We start from the raw sequence: 18,724 nt of genomic DNA, 5'->3' as shown, positions 1-18,724 counted from the left end.
AACACTTAAATACACACACACACACACACACACACACAGATGTGGAGAACACTTAAATACACAAACACACACACACACACACACACACACACACACACACACACACACACACACACACACACACACACACACTCGCACACAAACACACACACAGACCACCTTTAAGGCATCATACCTTCCAGTCTAATGATTGGAGGGAGTGGTTCTGTGCTCATTGTAGAGAAGCTTATTCATCTGACTTCATATCAACTTCTATTATTATACATCTCCCTGACAGAGATAATCTTAAAGAAAGGATTATTTTCTGCTGTGCTTCATCTCAAACGCTGTCCTCACTTGAGTGAAAGAGAGAAGGGAGAAAAGGGGGAGGGCGGGGCCTGCAAGAGGTGGTTTGGTAACCGTGGAAATAAGTGCTGGGTTATTTGATTTCATCGGGAGCACACAGGGCCATGGGCTTGATTTGATGGCCAGCGTACGTATTTGCACTGTAGCTAATGGGAGACTAGCGTGGGTGAGGCCTGCTGACGTTGGCTGGCTTCCATTAGATGCAGCGACATCCTGAAATCTCATTTGTCCACCCACCTACTGTCCTCTTCGTACATCAACAAAAACTGTGTCTGGATGTAGACGCAGCAAGTCAAAAATACACATAGGGAAAAAAAATAAAATAAAATAAAACGTGCAGAGGGCTGGAATGGCTGAATATATTCCTGCTGACAGTTTCTTTTGAAAAACTCACTCCAGCAGTGTGACGCTAACCCGCTGTGACGTGCTGCCAGGGTGACAGCTCGTGACGGGTTATGCTATGTGACATGACACAGTGTCAGCGAGCAGCCTGAGTTCTCAGTAGGCTGGGGGGATAACAGGCGCTGTTGTTCGCAGCGCGTGTGTGCTGGAGTAACTCTCCTCTACTGCGCTGGGTCACATGTCGCGGACCGACTGCAACTGCCGTGACTCCCCCATGTGTTTACACTGCTGTGTGTTGTGTATTTCACAGACGTGTGGGGGGCAAGTGGAGTTTAGTCGGTAAAACAATTAAAAGTTGTCTGTCCTGTCATGTGAACTGCAAGTGTGCTTCAAACGAGAGTAGCAAAGTTATGCAACTGCACACAGACAAGATGGTGCACTCCGAACTAGCATACACACATGGAGAAATGGTATACTGTAGTCACAGGGACAAAGGATCTAAGCTGAAAGCTTAGAGCTCATGACAGCTGACAATGGGGTCTCCCCGGTGTTGACAGCTTGTCGGCGGCCTCTCGGCTCTGGTTGGCGGTGGCGGACGCCAGAGGATGGAGACGAGGGGCAAGGATGAGTGGGACGAAGGGCGACGTGTGGAGCACCTACCCCAGGGCTGCCGTGACATTTCAGGTGTGAGCAGTAGCCGAGGTATGAATTATAGATCAGAGAGAACCAGGCACGAAGAGAGAGAGAGAGAGAGAGAGAGAGAACCCAGCCACGAAGAGAGAGAGATAGAGAGAGAGAGATATGGAGAGAGAGATAGAGAGAGAGATAGGGAGAGAGAGAGAGAATTTGAGCATAAACATACACACAAACGTGCAAGCACACACACACACACACACACACACACACACAAACAAACTGCATGTATATTTACACAAAAATATCAAATTAACAATATTACAGTCACAGCACCTACACACATAGACATTTTGACTCAAAAGGACATTTTTAATCTCAATATAGACATGTCATGAAACCGGTGCAAATTCTGAGGTGGGATTTAAATCTAAAGTATTCATCAAGAGTACCTGCAGTACATATGAAGGTAGAGAGCTTTACACAGGGTACAGTGTTTTTTAAAAACATTACCACAACATGTGATCCTGGGGTTAGGTAAAAACCAATTAGGTTTGTATTGCTTTTTAAATTTCACAAAAAAAAAATCAACAAGTGATTGCTTATCTGCTACAAGTTGATTGTGAAGTGCACTATTTATAATTCCTGTTTCATTTTAGATTTGTTACTTGGGCATTTCTTGATTGAATATAATGGATTGCTGTACAACACTGTGATACCATAAATGTTTGCAAAACATTGTCTCTCCTTGTGAAAAAGAATCGTCAATGTCTATCAATGTCATTTCAAATGAGGCCCCAAGAAACAACTCTAAGCAGATCTCTTGCCACTATATTAGAACCCCAAAGGACGATGTCTGCTATTGGCAAGAACAATCGCCCGCTCCGCAAACAGTTTATCTAAAGGTCAGTCCGCATTAGCGCCACCTTAAATGCCGAGAAGCCGAGGCTAGGACAGCCTGTTTGTCACAAGGGCACTCAGGAGTGGCGGGGGCCACTTAGCGGCTAAGATCACATTTCCAAGATGGAAATGTTACATAAACGCAATGCACGCTCGCTCGCTCGACACCCCACCACTACCACCACCCATGAGGGAGGTTTCGGTGTGCAGCGCACACACACACACACACACACACACACCTACACACACACACACACACATAACCTACATGCTATAAAACTAATAACAACACTTACGGGACAAACAGCTCAAAATGAGATTTTGATTAAAAATTGGCTAGGCATTGAGCTGACAGTTGCTACGCTCCCTGTCACACTTCCACCTCAAGGGCTCTTATTAAGCCTCTGATGCCGTGGACATGATGTTTCAGGGAGGGAACCAGTCATTTCGGTTCCATCCAGACATGGAACATTACATGTCCGTCCTCTTTACGAGTTTGTTCGTTCACATATTTGTTTATCTGTTTGTTTGTTTGGGCATACCACCCCATTTCAGTCAAAGACCAACCAAGGCACTCATGGCAAATTCTGATATCAATATGGAAACTTGTGTAGATTGTTCGGCATCTCCACATTGGCTGCACAGCTCCTGTCTGAGCTAACTGATGATCAAGGGAAGAGTGATCCCTTCAAAACAATCACTTAATCAAGCCTATAGGGTGTGACAGCAGAAGCTACTTCACTCTCCACACAAAGATTTACTACGTAAATAACAACAGCAATGTTTTGATTTTTAGAAAGTAGTATATAGTAAATGACTTAGGTTATCCTGTTTCTGACATGAATGATAAAACAATAATCTTATTCTGGTAACGATACTAAAACACTTTCTATGCTGTGCAGCAGTGCACATTGGTTTGAATTGTTTGTGTTTCATTTATTTCTCTGACATTTTAATCCTAATGCTTAACAATTTCAAACTTCCTTGTCTTACAGTTTAACAAGACACAAATACACACACACACACACACACACACACACACACACACACAGACACACACACACACGGAGTAAAGCACTGAAAACAAGTGATGCTGCCAGCCAACTTACCTGAACAGATCAATTTCATCAACATGTACTCTCGTCCACAGTCCTTCTTATAGTAGCATCTCAACCAGTCCACCAGGCAGCTACTGAACCGGTGCTCCTCGCGCTGGCACAGAGGGGCAATGTCCTCATCTGCAGCCACCAGTCACCCCAGAGAGAGAGAGAGAGAGAGAGAGAGAGAGAGAGAGAAAGGAGACAAGAGAGGAGAGAGAGAGTGGAAGAGTGACTGATGTGAGTGAGGAGTGACGGCTGGATTGGTGTGTTTTTTTAACAGCACTATCGCTCCCTCCGTGTGTACAGCAGGTCCAGCCAGGGCCACCCATACAGAGTTTCCTGTCTCCCTCTCCCTCCCTCCCTCTCTCCCTTTCTCTGTAGTACATTGCCTAAGGCTGGCAGTGTACCGATCAATACCAGGTCCAAGACTAAGTCAGTACTCTGTCATTCTACAGGGCGTAGCTTACAATGCTCACAGCAACATATCAAACACAGAACTAATTGTCATTGTGTTGACTGTAACTGGTATCCCCAATTTAAAATGCCCAAGGATTTGCCTACCTTGGATGTGTTAACAGGTTGTTTTTTATTTATTTATTTCCATTTTGAACGGCACGGAAATCTTTCAGGATACAAAGATAAACAGCCAACAAAGGGAGGAGAGAAACGTGTGGAGAGAGGGTTTGTCTACATACACCTACAAAAACACAAACTCAATGGGGGAAAAAGGGGAAAAGAGGTGTTGTCTCCCACAAGTAATAGCAGTGCAGGTTGTGGACGGTCAGGTGTTTTAGCGTCTACTATGCCCCAGTGAGCACCTACTACTCTCTGATGTTTCACTTCCTAACTAACTGCTAACACAAAATGACTCAAACCACCTGATGCTCAACTTAAAGGAGAATTCCGGTGTGATATTGACCTAAATCAGATTCCAAAAATAATTCCGTGGAAATGCATGGATGCCAGTTGCTGCTACTGGGAGCAACTGGAATCCAAGGCACCCCCATCAAAAAACTGTTTGTAGCATCGGCTAACTAGCGCCAGATTTCTGAGTGCAGGGGACAAGCAGAGATATGTGACATACGTTCACACTCGGTATCATGTTTCAACACACTTTAGGTCAATATCACACCGGAATTCTCCTTTAAGTGACACTTGCATATATATGCCTAGCATAGACTTGGGCCCAACAGACACAATTGAGTATGCACACCTCTGTAAGATTAATGAGAACCTTGACCACTCGAAGGGGGTGAATATTTTTTATACCACTTCTTGGTTGAATTTTCTATTGTGATGGGCTCTGTAGAATGTCAATTAACTTTCAGATATTTGCACATACATATGAAATAGTTCCAGTTGCTTTACGCTTGTATATCAGTTCGCCACACTCGTTACATTGAAACAAAGCTACAAATTAGCGATCTGCATCTGAATGCATTTTGAGCTGCATTAACGTTACCACCTCAAACTTGCATTAACTGATACCTGAACATTGTGGCGTCCATTATCCATTACTTAAAACAGGTAAGTTGGGGAGTGTGGTTATTAAATGCTGATAAATAAGACTGTTGTTCGCTAATGATGTAAGGGCATAATAACATTCCCTCCAACTACTAGCTTTTTTTTTCTAATCGACAATCTCTCTCATACAATGCACACACACACACACACACATACACACATACACACACACACACACACACACACACACACACACTGTCTGACTTCAATTGTCATGTAACCCCCCGCCCCCCTCCCGGCAAAAAAGAAAAGATTCACACAGGGTACACTCACATGCTTTTGAGTAATTCCTGACGACTTCTATCGTTTCTGAGGTGCCACAGAGCTGGGGAACAGACAGAGCTGGTTGAGAGAAAGGAATCACAGTTAGACAGGGAGAGGAAGAGTGGAAGAGAAGGAGGGTGAGGGAGTGAGAGAGTGAGAGAACGAGTGAGCTAGAAAGAGAGGTGTTCACTTTGCTGATCTATTAAGTTTATTGACTTGACTTAAGACCTTTCCCTCTGGCATTTTTTTTATTCATGGATTTCTCACAATTTTCTTACCGTAAAATAATAATAAAAAGCTTACTATAAATAGAATTATTTTTAATAAATGTCTGCAGCAAATGTTGGCACTTTCACAACATTCACAACAAACCCTGGCAAGATCCTGGAAGTGCTGATTTTTGCCGGTGTGTGGACAGACTCACAGGGTGTGTGGACAGACAGGGCATGTAAGGCTCACACCTTATCCACTGCATGCTATTTTGTTATTTCAGACAGAATGGCCTACTATAGATGCCACTATACTGTAATCTATATAGATCTAGGTGACAAAGTGATGTGAAATAAATAAATAAAAAATAAAAATAAAAACTATTGAGTTTGATGTAGGGGCAGAACATTCCTAAACTACACTTTCAAAACAGAGATGCAGCTGGTCAGTTATGTAACATATTTGGAGTAAGTTTTAGAGATGCTCCGTTGAAGGTCAAAACAGGCTGTTCAGACGCACACCCTACCTGGACACTACATAAACAAATGCAAAATGGGTCTTTACCAAATGAAAAGGCATACGTCAAATACCATTTCTGTCCCACACTCTAACCATAAAAGCTTTGTCAGCCTAAAGGTGTTTTTGTCTTCAACTAGTGCAAAATGTACAGTATGGTCTCCCTTGAAATTATCCGCAGGAATTGCATTGGCCTATAAAAGCCAAAAAGGCCGGAGGCGCAACGATATTTCAGAAAGTGTAGTTTAGGGCAAATCTCTGATGTAGGCTATACGTTGGACTATAGACGCTCCGTGGAGGCAGGTGGTGGGCACTTTTGGCGCCAGCATCCACTAGTCTCCTCATCAATCTCTAACTATAAGTTGTGTGTGTGTGTGTGTGTGTGTGTGTGTGTGCGCGCGCGCGCGAGCCACATTTTGGCCTCTTTTACCTCAGTCATTAATCGCATGCCCTCTATTATGAACGAATTAATGGCATTTACGCGCTAATTACTGTTATTAATGAGAAGCTAACCGCATTGTGCCAGAAGGATCAAAACAAGAACGTATTTCAGAGTGCATTTGACACTACTAAAAAAAGTGTAACCTCTGTGGAAAAAGATGTGACACATGGTGAACTCAGGCTGCTTAGAGAGAGGAGACAGAGTAATGGCAACAGTGCAGCTTGCCCTGTCAAAGCTGTATAAACAAATGGGTTAGCCCACATTCTTTGCATCGCATTCACACTGCAGGAGAACTGTTCTTACCCGCCAATAGCCTGATTGAAATTATCCCCATGCGACAGGTAAGTATGTTGTCCTTCAGATTTCACCGCCAAAGTCTTAGAAAGAGAGAAACATGCTACATCCCGTAAATGGGGAATTGCATCTCACGACGTAGAACATGAACGATTGAACATTCCTGGTTACATACAATGATGAATGCCACTCCGCAACAACCGTTTGAAGTCTTCGGCAGTCCAAAATCTCTCGGATCGCTTACGATAGCAGAGCGAGGACATAACGCGCTCGCCTAAATTAAAGCGCATCTCCCCACGTTTGGGATCCCGAGGACTTGCCTTCGCCTTGATGCCCACTCTGGACCGCCGTCAACAAACGCAATGTGCAGCTTTCAGAACAACCGGGAGAGATAGACAACATTAGCTTCACTGCGGATGCCTCAGACATTGTTCGCAACCATGCAGTCAGCTGGTTGGCAGCTATAACGCCATCGCATTTCATTCAGATGACAGGCGGTCAGGTGGTGCCAACAACGCATCTGAATGTTATCAAACATAGCTGGGTCCGTCCCAGTCTCTGACTGCACTGCGCTCTGAATCGGAATGAGAGAGTAAAGGAATAGGCTTGTTTTCAGGAAAGAAACAGTGTGTAGACCTACACAATTTTTAAACTTAAAAAACGTTTTTCTGTACCTCTATCTATCTATCTATCTATCTAGTCTGGTGTGTAGTTTAAATACATCATGACACCATATTTGGACCATATAATAACCAAGGAAAAATAATTCCAGACTGGAGGCACACTGCAATATTATTATGACAGTCAAAAACCCACGAGGAAGTGTTGAACATATAGTTTCAAATTATTTATGATATTGCTTCAGTCATTTGATCGCACGCAACATAGATGGTGCGTAATAAGGTGTGCTAGTCGTCTTTAGAATAGCTATGCCAACTAGTTAGCTATTACACCTACATAGAGTGTTGTTAAAATACAACATAGCTATTTCAGAATCATATAGTAGCCTATATTCTAAAAGCAATAGTGGACATGGACAATTACATCTAGTTCTTGGCGACTCCTGCTGGATATCTAATGTAAAGTGAATACTTTATTACTGCAGTTGAAAAGCGATTAAAGATTTTAGTGTTAGGCAACTTGGGACGTGTGTTAAAAGGTACAGCCTATAATGATCCCATAATGCTGTAAACCATATTGAATAGGGGAACACATTTAAAACCATCCCCTGAGGATCGTAGAGCCACAGATGTATCGCACTGCTTCATCCATCTCCGGTTTCTCCTTGACATGTGCGGGTGACAGGGTGGATTGTGTTCAGTGTTACACAGTCTGTCAGGCAAGTGGCCTTTTAATTAACAAATTCCGTTTTAAGATAGGATCGATGGGAGGTGGCAGCAGTGAGCCCGTGTTTATGTTGTCAGCGGCCCATGTGTCACCTTGCTGCGGCGCATGGAGGGTGCTCGTGCTGCTGAACGGGAGCCAGCGATAAAAAGAGTGCGAGCTGAGAGAGTCGGCGCCCACCCAGAGCCACGACCTGCTAAAAAGAGTAGATGCGGAGGTCTGTAAATATTTCATCCTGTGAAGCTGTTGTTGGCAGCTAGCCATATCCCACACCATCCAAAATGATGCCTTTTGAAAATGCACCGCAGGCCTGTCCAAAAAGACAAATCTTATAGCATCCTTTGGCTCACCGTTTAAAAATACAATATGAGTCAATACATTAAATTTGCATTGACTAGGATTGTGGGCCTGGTATATATATATATAAATAGCCAGGGACCAGGGTTGATCTATAGGGTTTGTATCAAGGTAATTTTGGTATTTTAATAGGTACCACACGAAATACCACACGACTGAGTTTGATAATAGGTTGTCTATGTCTTATGTTGTGTAACTTACTTTTCAAACAGAGGGATGATCAAAAGAATATTTGACCAACTTAATCTCTCTTTATCAATGTGTAAGTTATGTTGATTTAGTTTACATACACTCAACTACAACCTTGGCAATGACCTCTCCCTTAAAGTATTATTGCTAATATTTAATTTTGCTAATACTACCGGCAATCATCATTTTACAGAATGTAGTCCAATTGCTGACTATATAAATGTATCATCATGTGGCAATATAGTAACAGCATTTCACCAGTGTTTCCTCACCACTACCTTAAACAAATGGCTTAAGGCATCATGGCCTCTTGTTTCAGTGGGCGGCATACTTGCATAAACTGCTGGTAGGTCTAAGTAGTACCCATTTGTGTACCTTGCTGTCATTTGCATTTGTATTCTGTTGATGTGAGAGGAATGCTCCTTCACAGCTGTGCAGTGGTGCATTCTGTTGATGTGAGAGGAATGCTCCTTCACAGCTGTGCAGTGGTGCATTCTGTTGATGTGAGAGGAATGCTCCTTCGCAGCTGTGCAGTGGTGCATTCTGTTGATGTGAGAGGAATGCTCCTTCACAGCTGTGCAGTGGTGCATTCTGTTGATGTGAGAGGAATGCTCCTTCACAGCTGTGCAGTGGTGCATTCTGTTGATGTGAGAGGAATGCTCCTTCACAGCTGTGCAGTGGTGCATTCTGTTGATGTGAGAGGAATGCTCCTTCACAGCTGTGCAGTGGTGCATTCTGTTGATGTGAGAGGAATGCTCCTTCACAGCTGTGCAGTGGTGCATTCTGTTGATGTGAGAGGAATGCTCCTTCACAGCTGTGCAGTGGTGCATTCTGTTGATGTGAGAGGAATGCTCCTTCACAGCTGTGCAGAGGTTCTGGCTCAGAGGCTACAGCACAACTCCATTTATCTTGAGCCACATGTGTGAAATCTCTGCATATTTCAGGTCAATTTGTGTCAGATCTGCAACATCTCATGAGCGTGTGTAGTCTCTCTCTCTCTCTCTCTCTCTCTCTCTCTCTCTCACACACACACACACACAGGCACACACACACACTCGCACACACACACACACACACACACACACACAAACACACACACACTAGATTACCACACCTTAGGGAGTGTAGAGTTAGCTAGCTCAGCAGATGCTCTGAAATGTGTTTGAAGTAGTGTAGTTTCACACCTCTCCTACAGGTCTGTGAAATATGCCGTGAGAACGTAGGCGGACCCTTTCCCACATTTGCTTACGTTGAAAAGTCCATAATTGGCTATACATCTGCTCCCCTCAAAACACAGAGCACACCATCTAGCCTCTCTGTTTGAGACATCTTCCACGCATCCTCAGTTTCCATATGAGAGTGTGATTTGATGTGGCTTGGGTTCACCACCTATATAGCTCTATGTACTAGTGACTTGAATCACCAGTCTTCAGTTCATCAGCAACACACAAGCAGTTTTTGTAATCTGAAACAGTGAGATAAACTCTCTGGCACTCTCAAGTCAGTCTTATTCCTCATGGCAGCCTTGTGACAGCACATTATGTAATATATAGCATTATAGCTTAGATCTACAGAGACAGAAACTCACTAGTGCAGTCCAAAATTGGGAGGATCGTTAGAATTCCGTTTTGGTGCTGGGCTGCAAACTTAAAAAGTGCATGATATTGCTGTTTTTATAAATTCTTTGCTGTGCCCTCTAGTAACCTGGACGGCAACTCACTCTCACACAGCCTCTCCCCACAGCCCTGGTAATAACGTGGTAATACTGTAACCATAATCATAACCTATAAACATAATAACTATGATGACTTGACATGCAGGTATGAGAAGTGTATGAGATGGGTACAGACTACTGAAGATTTTAGATTAGTGGCTGAGACCTGTTTTAAGTAGCCCATGATAAAATAGGAATCAGGCCAAGTTGGGTCAAACTCTCATCAACCCAACAAAACACACCCATGACTGATTAAGAAACAGAAGAACAACCCTTTTAGACAATTCACCGGTCTGATCACAAAATCACGCCCTTAAACACCCTTAACCTTTGCGTCTCTGACCATGTGTTTCCAATCGCTAAAATAGAGCCCTTAGTGTCCCTCCCCTTAGTGTCCCTCTCGGTCCCTGTCTGTAGGAGTATGTGCTCAAGATAAATCTGGTGTTAGCTCTGCTCTGGTAACTGTCCCTCTCGGTCCCTGTCTGTATGTGTATGTGCTCAAGAGAAATCTGGTGTTAGCTCTGCTCTGGTGTTAGCTCTGCTCTGGTAACTGTAATACTGTAAGTAAACAGATAAAGTGACTTAGATCACAGGAGCACAGACAGGAGCACAGACAGAGATTTAAGTTGATTGGTTGTTGAGCTCAAATACAAACAACTAGGGTTGTGTCGATGGACGATATCATCGGTTGTGCCGATGGACGATATCATCGTCAACCATCGTGATGGTTGACAGACATCACGATGGGAAGCAACCATCGTGATGCCACGCCCCCACATGCCAGTCACTAATTCCTGCTGTAACAGGCTAAAACATAAAAAAGCCTTTCCCTGGAAATGAAATTGAGCCTACTTTAAAAGCTGTCAGCCAAACAGTTATCACGTAGTAGTCTACCGTCTTATAAAATAAAAGACTTATTAGTCTACCATCTTATTCAAATAATTCTTGACTGTGACGTGAATGTGTAATTGTCTTTTTGTAGCCTACATGTCTCGCAGGCCTATAAGCCTACATTGGACGTAAAATATGTAGCAATGTTTTAGCAGAAAATAGTCCTATTGAATTATTATTGTTAGGCTACGACTAGGACATTCTAGCGCTCAAATATTTTTGCGAGGCTACAGCGAGCGCCAAATGCGTCCTTCTTCTCTGTGTTAAAATAAACCAGTTCTTTCGTTAATTACAGGATCAGAAGGTAGCCTATCCGTCTTTAACTGTAAGGCTTGAATTTCATGCATTTAGCAAAAGACCCAGACAGTAGCGGAGTAATCGGGATTCGTTATCTGTAAAAGTTTTTTTACTTTGCCCTATAGCCTGGACTGAGCGATCGCAGCCCTTTACTTTCACTTCCCGCCACCCTCATAGTCAGCATAGACGGCCTGATAACGTGGGATGCTGCATAGCGTAGGCCTACTACTGAAGATTTTAAATAAGTGACAACGATCGTAGTCTTAAGTAGCTTTTTTGCTAGGCCCAGCACGCAAGTGTTCAGATTGACTGTCTATCCGTCTTTCACAACGATTTTCTTGGAGCAGATCTTCCACACAACTTCGGTAGTCTGGTCAGTTTGTCTCTCTTAGCTATACACTTTCATCAGGCCATATATCAATAATACATTTTTTATTTTTTATGTAGAAAATTATAAATGTATTTCTGTACTGGCAGGAGCAGAGTGCCAGCTATGGGCAGGAGCATGCTGGGGTCCAGAGAGTGGACCAAAGGACAGGTGCTGGTGTGCTGTTAGTATTCTAACATCATCTAGTATCTAATCAAAACTTCATCTCAAGGCAAAGAGTGAAACACGCCTGAAACACACACACACTAACAAAGAGACACGCACAGACACACACACACACATGGACGAGACAGATGCATACTCCCCACCAGGTCAAAAAGGATACAGAGACACCAGTGCATAAGCACAATTTGACTGGTCTGGTTTAAGGACCTGGGGTTATGCAATATGTGTGTGTCTCTTTGTGCGCCTCTGTGAGCTAAAGGAGGTCCCTGAACGCCAGAAGGACATCTGATCACACTCTGTGTTTGGGGTCATTCAAGTGGAAGATACAGGATATTTTAGTCTGCAGAGAAAGTGAAGGAGAGAGAGAGAGAGTAAGAGGGGGAGGAGGAGAGAGATATTGTAATAGTATGTGTGGGGATAGTGCATGTTTATATAACACTCCTCCAAATGCATATCTTCTATCCAAGTCCCATACCCCTTGAAAGATTTATATGGCAATTCTACTGTGCAGAAATGAAAGGTACATATGATACCAGAGGACAAGAAAGGAAGAGAAGAAGGGAGGGAGGGAGGGATGGAGGACAAGAGAGGAAGAGAAGAAGGGAGGGAGGGATGGAGGACAAGAGAGGAAGAGATGAAGGGGGGAGGGAGAGGTAGTGAGAGGGGGAGGGAGGTCAGAAGAGAGGGAAGAGTAAAGCAAGAGAAAGACAAGTAAGGGTCATTGGAGTTGAACAGAACTGCATGGCCTGACCTTCAGGTTGTCCTCCTCCTCGCACTTCTGTCGTGTGATGCTCCTCAGAGAGATTACATGCAAAATGATTCTTATGCAGACACAATCAGCAATCATGTTTTGTTCTACACATGGAGCCCTGTGCCTTTAAACAATAATATAATACAATACAACACTATCTATCTATCTGTCTGTCTGTCTGTCTGCCTGTCTGTGTGCCTGTCTGTGTGCCTGCCTGTCTGCCCTATCTGATTGTCACTGTCCTTTGAATGAATGCATATTAAAATGATTTCAGTGTGTAAATACCACACACTCTATTAAAATGATTTCAGTGTGTAAATGCCACACACTCTATTAAAATGATTTTAGTGTGTCAATACCACACACTCTATTAAAATGATTTCATATGCCATACAGTATACTTTATATGACATGGTCCAGGTGCTCAGTTAGTGAAGTAACAAAGACAGCAGTTTTTGTTGATATGAATTAAGTACAATATCTGGCTGTAAAGTGGCAATAATGATATGTCATACTGATATGTCATATTTTCTTTTGTCCTGCACCTGCCAGATAGTGGGATGTGCACACAATAACTGTTTGCTGAAAGTAATGATATGTCACCCTTTTTGATAATCAATCAGATATATTTTAAAACAGTGATATTCTAGTGCAGGAACACCATCCAACCATTGTGTTTCGTAATACATTAACGTCGGTGCTGAGCAAGCATAGAGCTTTCCCCCATGCAGCTTAATTGATGTCAGTGTCAGCAATACCTTACACATGTAAACACTGTCATGGATTTGACATGTGTGTGTGTGTGTACATCTGTGTGTTTGAGAGCATGTGGATCCATACATTACACATGCACAGACACACACACACACACACACAGACACACACACACACAAATACACACACAAACACGCACACACAGACACACACACACACACACAGACACACACACACACACACACACACACACATACAATGCTCTACATAAAAATATCTTACCCATTTGTCATAAATGGTGTGGCCCTGTATGATGACTTCCACTCATACATTAAATAAACGGGGCATGTGTTATTCTAGGACATTCTTTCATCCATGGTTGCAGTGACTGTCACTTTTTGTTTTTCAATTGTTTTCCCCCACAGCTCTGGGGAGAATTATCCATGATAAGACTTGTTTTGGTCGAGTTGCACGGTCAGATTAGATAGATAGATAGATAGATAGATAGATAGATAGATACCTAGATAATAAGGTCTAGAGACCAGCATAAATGGACAAATAGGAGAGTAAAGTATAATGTAGACAAGGTAAAATAAAAAACTATGTCAGTGCAAGAACAGGTTGAGGTAAAAGGGTTACAGCCATTCAGTATTGTAGCAGAAGCCATTGATCATGTGTGCTAATATAGCATGAAAAACAGTGTAGCAGGAAAAGACCACACAGAGAAAAATCACAAAAAGTTTGGAGTAAACATATATTCATATCTTTAACACACACACCTACACACACACACACACACACCTACACACACACACACACACACACACACACACACACGCACACATGCACACATGCACACACACACACACACAAGTCAGGTGCACATAGAGAAGGGGTATACTCTGGAAAGACGGAAACAGATGCGTGGATCTGATAGCGAGCAACAATGGGCTTGGAGACAGTTTGATTGACAGGCCTGGGGTACGATATTAGGCCAGCAAGTCTGAGCAGGTCAGCAGGGAACACACACACGCACACACTCACACGCACAGTCGCACACACACCCTATCTCAGACTTTCCCTCGCCCTCTTTCAAACGACAGACAGTTCATTCAGCCTGAGTCCCATGGCCTTAACCATGCTGGTATCGGGGACCTATTTATAGGCTAGTAACTCATCTTAACCCATTCAGAGTTAACAGAGTTCCTGTACACATCTTATCACACATACACGCACACACATCTTATCATTTACTGTAAAAGATGCTGACATAGGCCTAGTCACACACAGTACGGACAATTGGTCTATTTTTAGGTAAATGACTCTGATAAACTGATTTACATCAAACAGAATTGCAGTGTACTAATCATTTGTACACACGTCCACACAGAGTTCCCCACAGGCTAGAGAGGCTATTCATTCCTCAGTAAGGTGTGGAACAAGCTGTCATCTCTTGTTGCTCTTTTAAGTAAGATGGTGGTTTGTGTTGCTCTTTAAGTAAGATGGTGGTTGTTGCTCTTTAAGTAAGATGGTGGTTTGTGTTGCTCTTTAAGTAAGATGGTGGTTTGTGTTGCTCTTTAAGTAAGATGGTGGTTTGTGTTGCTCTTTAAGTAAGATGGTGGTTGTTGCTCTTTAAGTAAGATGGTGGTTTGTGTTGCTCTTTAAGTAAGATGGTGGTTTGTGTTGCTCTTTAAGTAAGATGGTGGTTTGTGTTGCTCTTTAAGTAAGATGGTGGTTTGTGTTGCTCTTTAAGTAAGATGGTGGTTTGTGTTGCTCTTTAAGTAAGATGGTGGTTGTTGCTCTTTAAGTAAGATGGTGGTTTGTGTTGCTCTTTAAGTAAGATGGTGGTTTGTGTTGCTCTTTAAGTAAGATGGTGGTTTGTGTTGCTCTTTAAGTAAGATGGTGGTTGTTGCTCTTTAAGTAAGATGGTGGTTTGTGTTGCTCTTTAAGTAAGATGGTGGTTGTTGCTCTTTTAAGTAAGATGGTGGTTTGTGTTGCTCTTTAAGTAAGATGGTGGTTGTTGCTCTTTAAGTAAGATGGTGGTTGTTGCTCTTTAAGTAAGATGGTGGTTTGTGTTGCTCTTTAAGTAAGATGGTGGTTTGTGTTGCTCTTTAAGTAAGATGGTGGTTTGCAGTGACTCATTGCACAGGACTGTACGTCACAGAAGGCTCTTCAGCACAGAAGGCTCTTCAGCACAGGACTAGACGCCTCAAAAGCTCTTCAGCATCTCAGGAGCTTCAGTAACGGCATCTTCTCTTATATTCTATTCTGTTCACTCCAACACCCAACAGGGCAACTCTTCATTCAACTTCGACTCACACATCAATCCTTAAGCATTTTAACATGCTCATTACCTATAGTAGGTGTAACACCCAACAGAGTCCGTGTAAACAGGTGCGCTAAATCAGTGCAGGCGTTGGTCCATCGGAAATATTTGTGCTGCTGGCTGAAAAGCTGCTGGCTATATGTGTGTATGTGGCATATAAACAGTTTTACAATAATCATTCCTAATGCCTAATCTAACATTCACAAACAATCAATAATTCTCAATTGAATAAAATAAAAAAAACACCTATAAAGAATAATGATTTGAGCATAGCAAATGTGAAATATGAAATGAAAGATGACATTGCAATACAGCTTGTTCTTAGCCTGTCGAGCCAGACCCACATCAAGTAGTAGGGTCTACGAACTCACCATTGGCATCAAGATGTAGGGTCTGGGAACTCACAATTGGCATCAAGATGTAGGGTCTGGGAACTCACCATTGGCATCAAGATGTAGAGTCTGGGAACTTGCCATTGGCATCAAGATGTAGGGTCTGGGAATATGCCATTGGCAGTGCTCAATCCGATGAGCCAGATAAACAGTTGTCTTTCAAATTTCCTCTGCACGCAATAGGATAGCGCTACAACTCATGAGTCCCATGCATTTTCCCACCAGCATTCTATTCAATAGTTTTTTTTTAAGTTGCACTTCCCAACTGTATTGAGTCTGACTGTCCGTATGGTTGGATTTGAATCCAGTCAGTAATGACGCATATACAGCAAGATGCTGGCAGGTGGATCATAATAAAGCAAAGGAGCCGTTTGTCCTGAATTAGAAAATAATATTTCTTGTCTTTGGGGAATAAAGATGTATATTTAGGTTGTATGAGTGTCAGAGTCTCACAAGGAACTTGTGACTTTACTTTTTTTCTAATTTTCTAATTGTTCTCTCCACTACACGTAGAACTGTCAGGAAGAGAAGGTGTCATGTGAAAGCAGTTATTTTATTTAGGCCCAGACAAACCATTACAGGCTTCAAGTATAGAGGAAACTTAATAATTGAATAATATACTTTTAAGGTTCACATAAGGACATATTCAATCATTTTAATCTATTTACAGTATAAGCCTAATTAACTAAAGTTGTGTTACAAGACTTTATTGTAATTGTGATACTGTATTTAACCAAACTTCAGCTCATTTGCAAATACTTTTCAATGCACTGATAAGTATAAGTATAAATACTCTTTTGATCCCTTGAGGGAAATTTGGTCTCTGCATTTATCCCAATCCGTGAATTAGTGAAACACACACAGCACACAGTGTACACACAGTGAGGTGAAGCACACACTAATCCCGGCGCAGTGAGCTGCCTGCATCAACAGCGGCGCTCGGGGAGCAGTGAGGGGTTAGGTGCCTTGCTCAAGGGCACTTCAGCCGTGCCTACTGGTCGGGGTTCGAACCAGCAACCCTCCGGTTACAGGTCCGAAGTGCTAACCAGCAGGCCACGGCTGCCCAAATAGCTCTACAAGAACCGATTTTGCACAGTCAGTGAAAGACCCAGAGTTGGCAAACCTTCACGCTCACTGCATGTCACAGGTACTGCTGAATTTGTAATCCGTTCAGACAAGCCTAAATATGACGCTAATTAAGACTGCTAGTTAGTTCCAGTACAAGTAGCACTCAAGACAGAGGAAAGGTTCAGCTAACAAGTCGTGGTGGATTGTCTTATTTTCCATTGACTGCATGGCTAAGACAAATGTCAAACAGGCATGAATAATAAACAAGCATTTGGATGTTTCCTTTCATGAGCTGAACTGTAGCAGAAAGTGATTCATGAGCTCTGCAGCATAAATATGTATGCCTACAGACATGTACACACAAAGTACAGACACATATGCACACACACAAATGCAGACATTGTTTTCATAATCTTAGTGTCTTGACATTCTGGGACAGAATAAGAAAAGGATTTTAAAGGATTTCATTTTTCTTAGTTCCTCTGAATGTTGCCCTCTGCTGGATTTTGTGATCACTGCAATATGCCATGCCCTAACACCTTTGTCAGAAATGTGCTGCGACCGTATAAGGACCGAAAAACAAATTTACTTCACAATTGGACTCTGCTTTTGGACATGATATGAGCACACACACACACACACACACACACACACACACACACACACACACAGGGTTTAGCTGCCTTTTGTGCGTTTCTCTTCTCAGTCATCTTTTGTTTTGGCTAAAACTCAAGATAAGCATTTTCTACAATCTACACTCTGCATTTTCTAAATACATTGCAGACCAATGTGCCTGATGTTTTATCCTATTGTTTTTTTTACTGCATTTTGTAAGATCTTTGATAATATATGTTTTTGGTGAGTTCTAAGTTGCAATGTATTCAGTATTACACATCCTCCAACTACGTTGATTTAAGATTTAAGACACATCATGGGTTTGCTAGTGTTCACAAACACAATACCCAAGCATGCATTTTTACAGTAAGTGCATTCTCTTTTGCCCTCTGCTGGTTGATGTGGTTATTGCAATAGAGGATCACGTTTTAGCTCTGACATGGAGCCAAGCACAACATTGCACTGCTCCTGTCCCTCCTCCTCATGAGTATCTATACCATGGGAAATGGTAAAGGAAAAATACAGTCTCACTAACAGTAGAACTAAACATTCTGTGTGCACATGTGTGAAGGAGAATATTGACTTTTTTTCCTGGATTTATTGTATCTTCTTATCATGGGTTTGTCAGATTACTTGTTACAGTGGTGAAACTGTAGAATATTTTAATTTCTAGGTAGCTGAAGATACCTACAGCTGAAGGTTCAACATATAATGTTAAAACATATCTCTGTGTGAACCTCTTTATGTTTTTTCTCACTTTATGAAAAATTGTGTGGTATGCATTATTTTGGTTATTTGAGATATACTGGTTATATATTGGATAGCATATATTGCTTGTTGGTACCCGTAATGTTGCACAGGCAGGTTAAACAAGAGAGGAAAAAACAAACCTCTGACTCCACGCTCTTCCGATCCCGAGCCTTGTGCCTCGGCCTTCTGGAGC

General features: G+C 42.4%; 1 protein-coding gene across 2 annotated transcripts in view; it reads right to left on the bottom strand.

The window, feature by feature from the left end:
• Positions 1-7,118, bottom strand: part of bean1 (brain expressed, associated with NEDD4, 1) — a 59,947-nt gene extending 52,829 nt beyond the window's left edge. The window contains exons 1-3 of one of the 2 annotated variants that reach the window (XM_042062450.1): positions 6,580-7,118; positions 5,118-5,186; positions 3,330-3,458 (exon numbers count right to left, since the gene is read on the bottom strand). In XM_042062450.1, the coding sequence (XP_041918384.1) occupies positions 3,330-3,458; positions 5,118-5,186; positions 6,580-6,610 (229 nt within the window). In that variant the 5' untranslated portion in view covers positions 6,611-7,118. The remainder of the gene's footprint in view (positions 1-3,329; positions 3,459-5,117; positions 5,187-6,579) is intronic. The other variant, XM_042062451.1, reaches the window with a different exon arrangement.
• Positions 7,119-18,724: the final 11,606 nt, after the last annotated feature.

Source organism: Alosa sapidissima, chromosome 14 (genome assembly GCF_018492685.1).
Source record: "Alosa sapidissima isolate fAloSap1 chromosome 14, fAloSap1.pri, whole genome shotgun sequence".
In the NCBI taxonomy this organism is placed as follows: domain Eukaryota; kingdom Metazoa; phylum Chordata; class Actinopteri; order Clupeiformes; family Clupeidae; genus Alosa; species Alosa sapidissima.
Note: the sequence above shows the minus strand (reverse complement) of the source record. Positions and strands in the feature narration are given on the sequence as shown.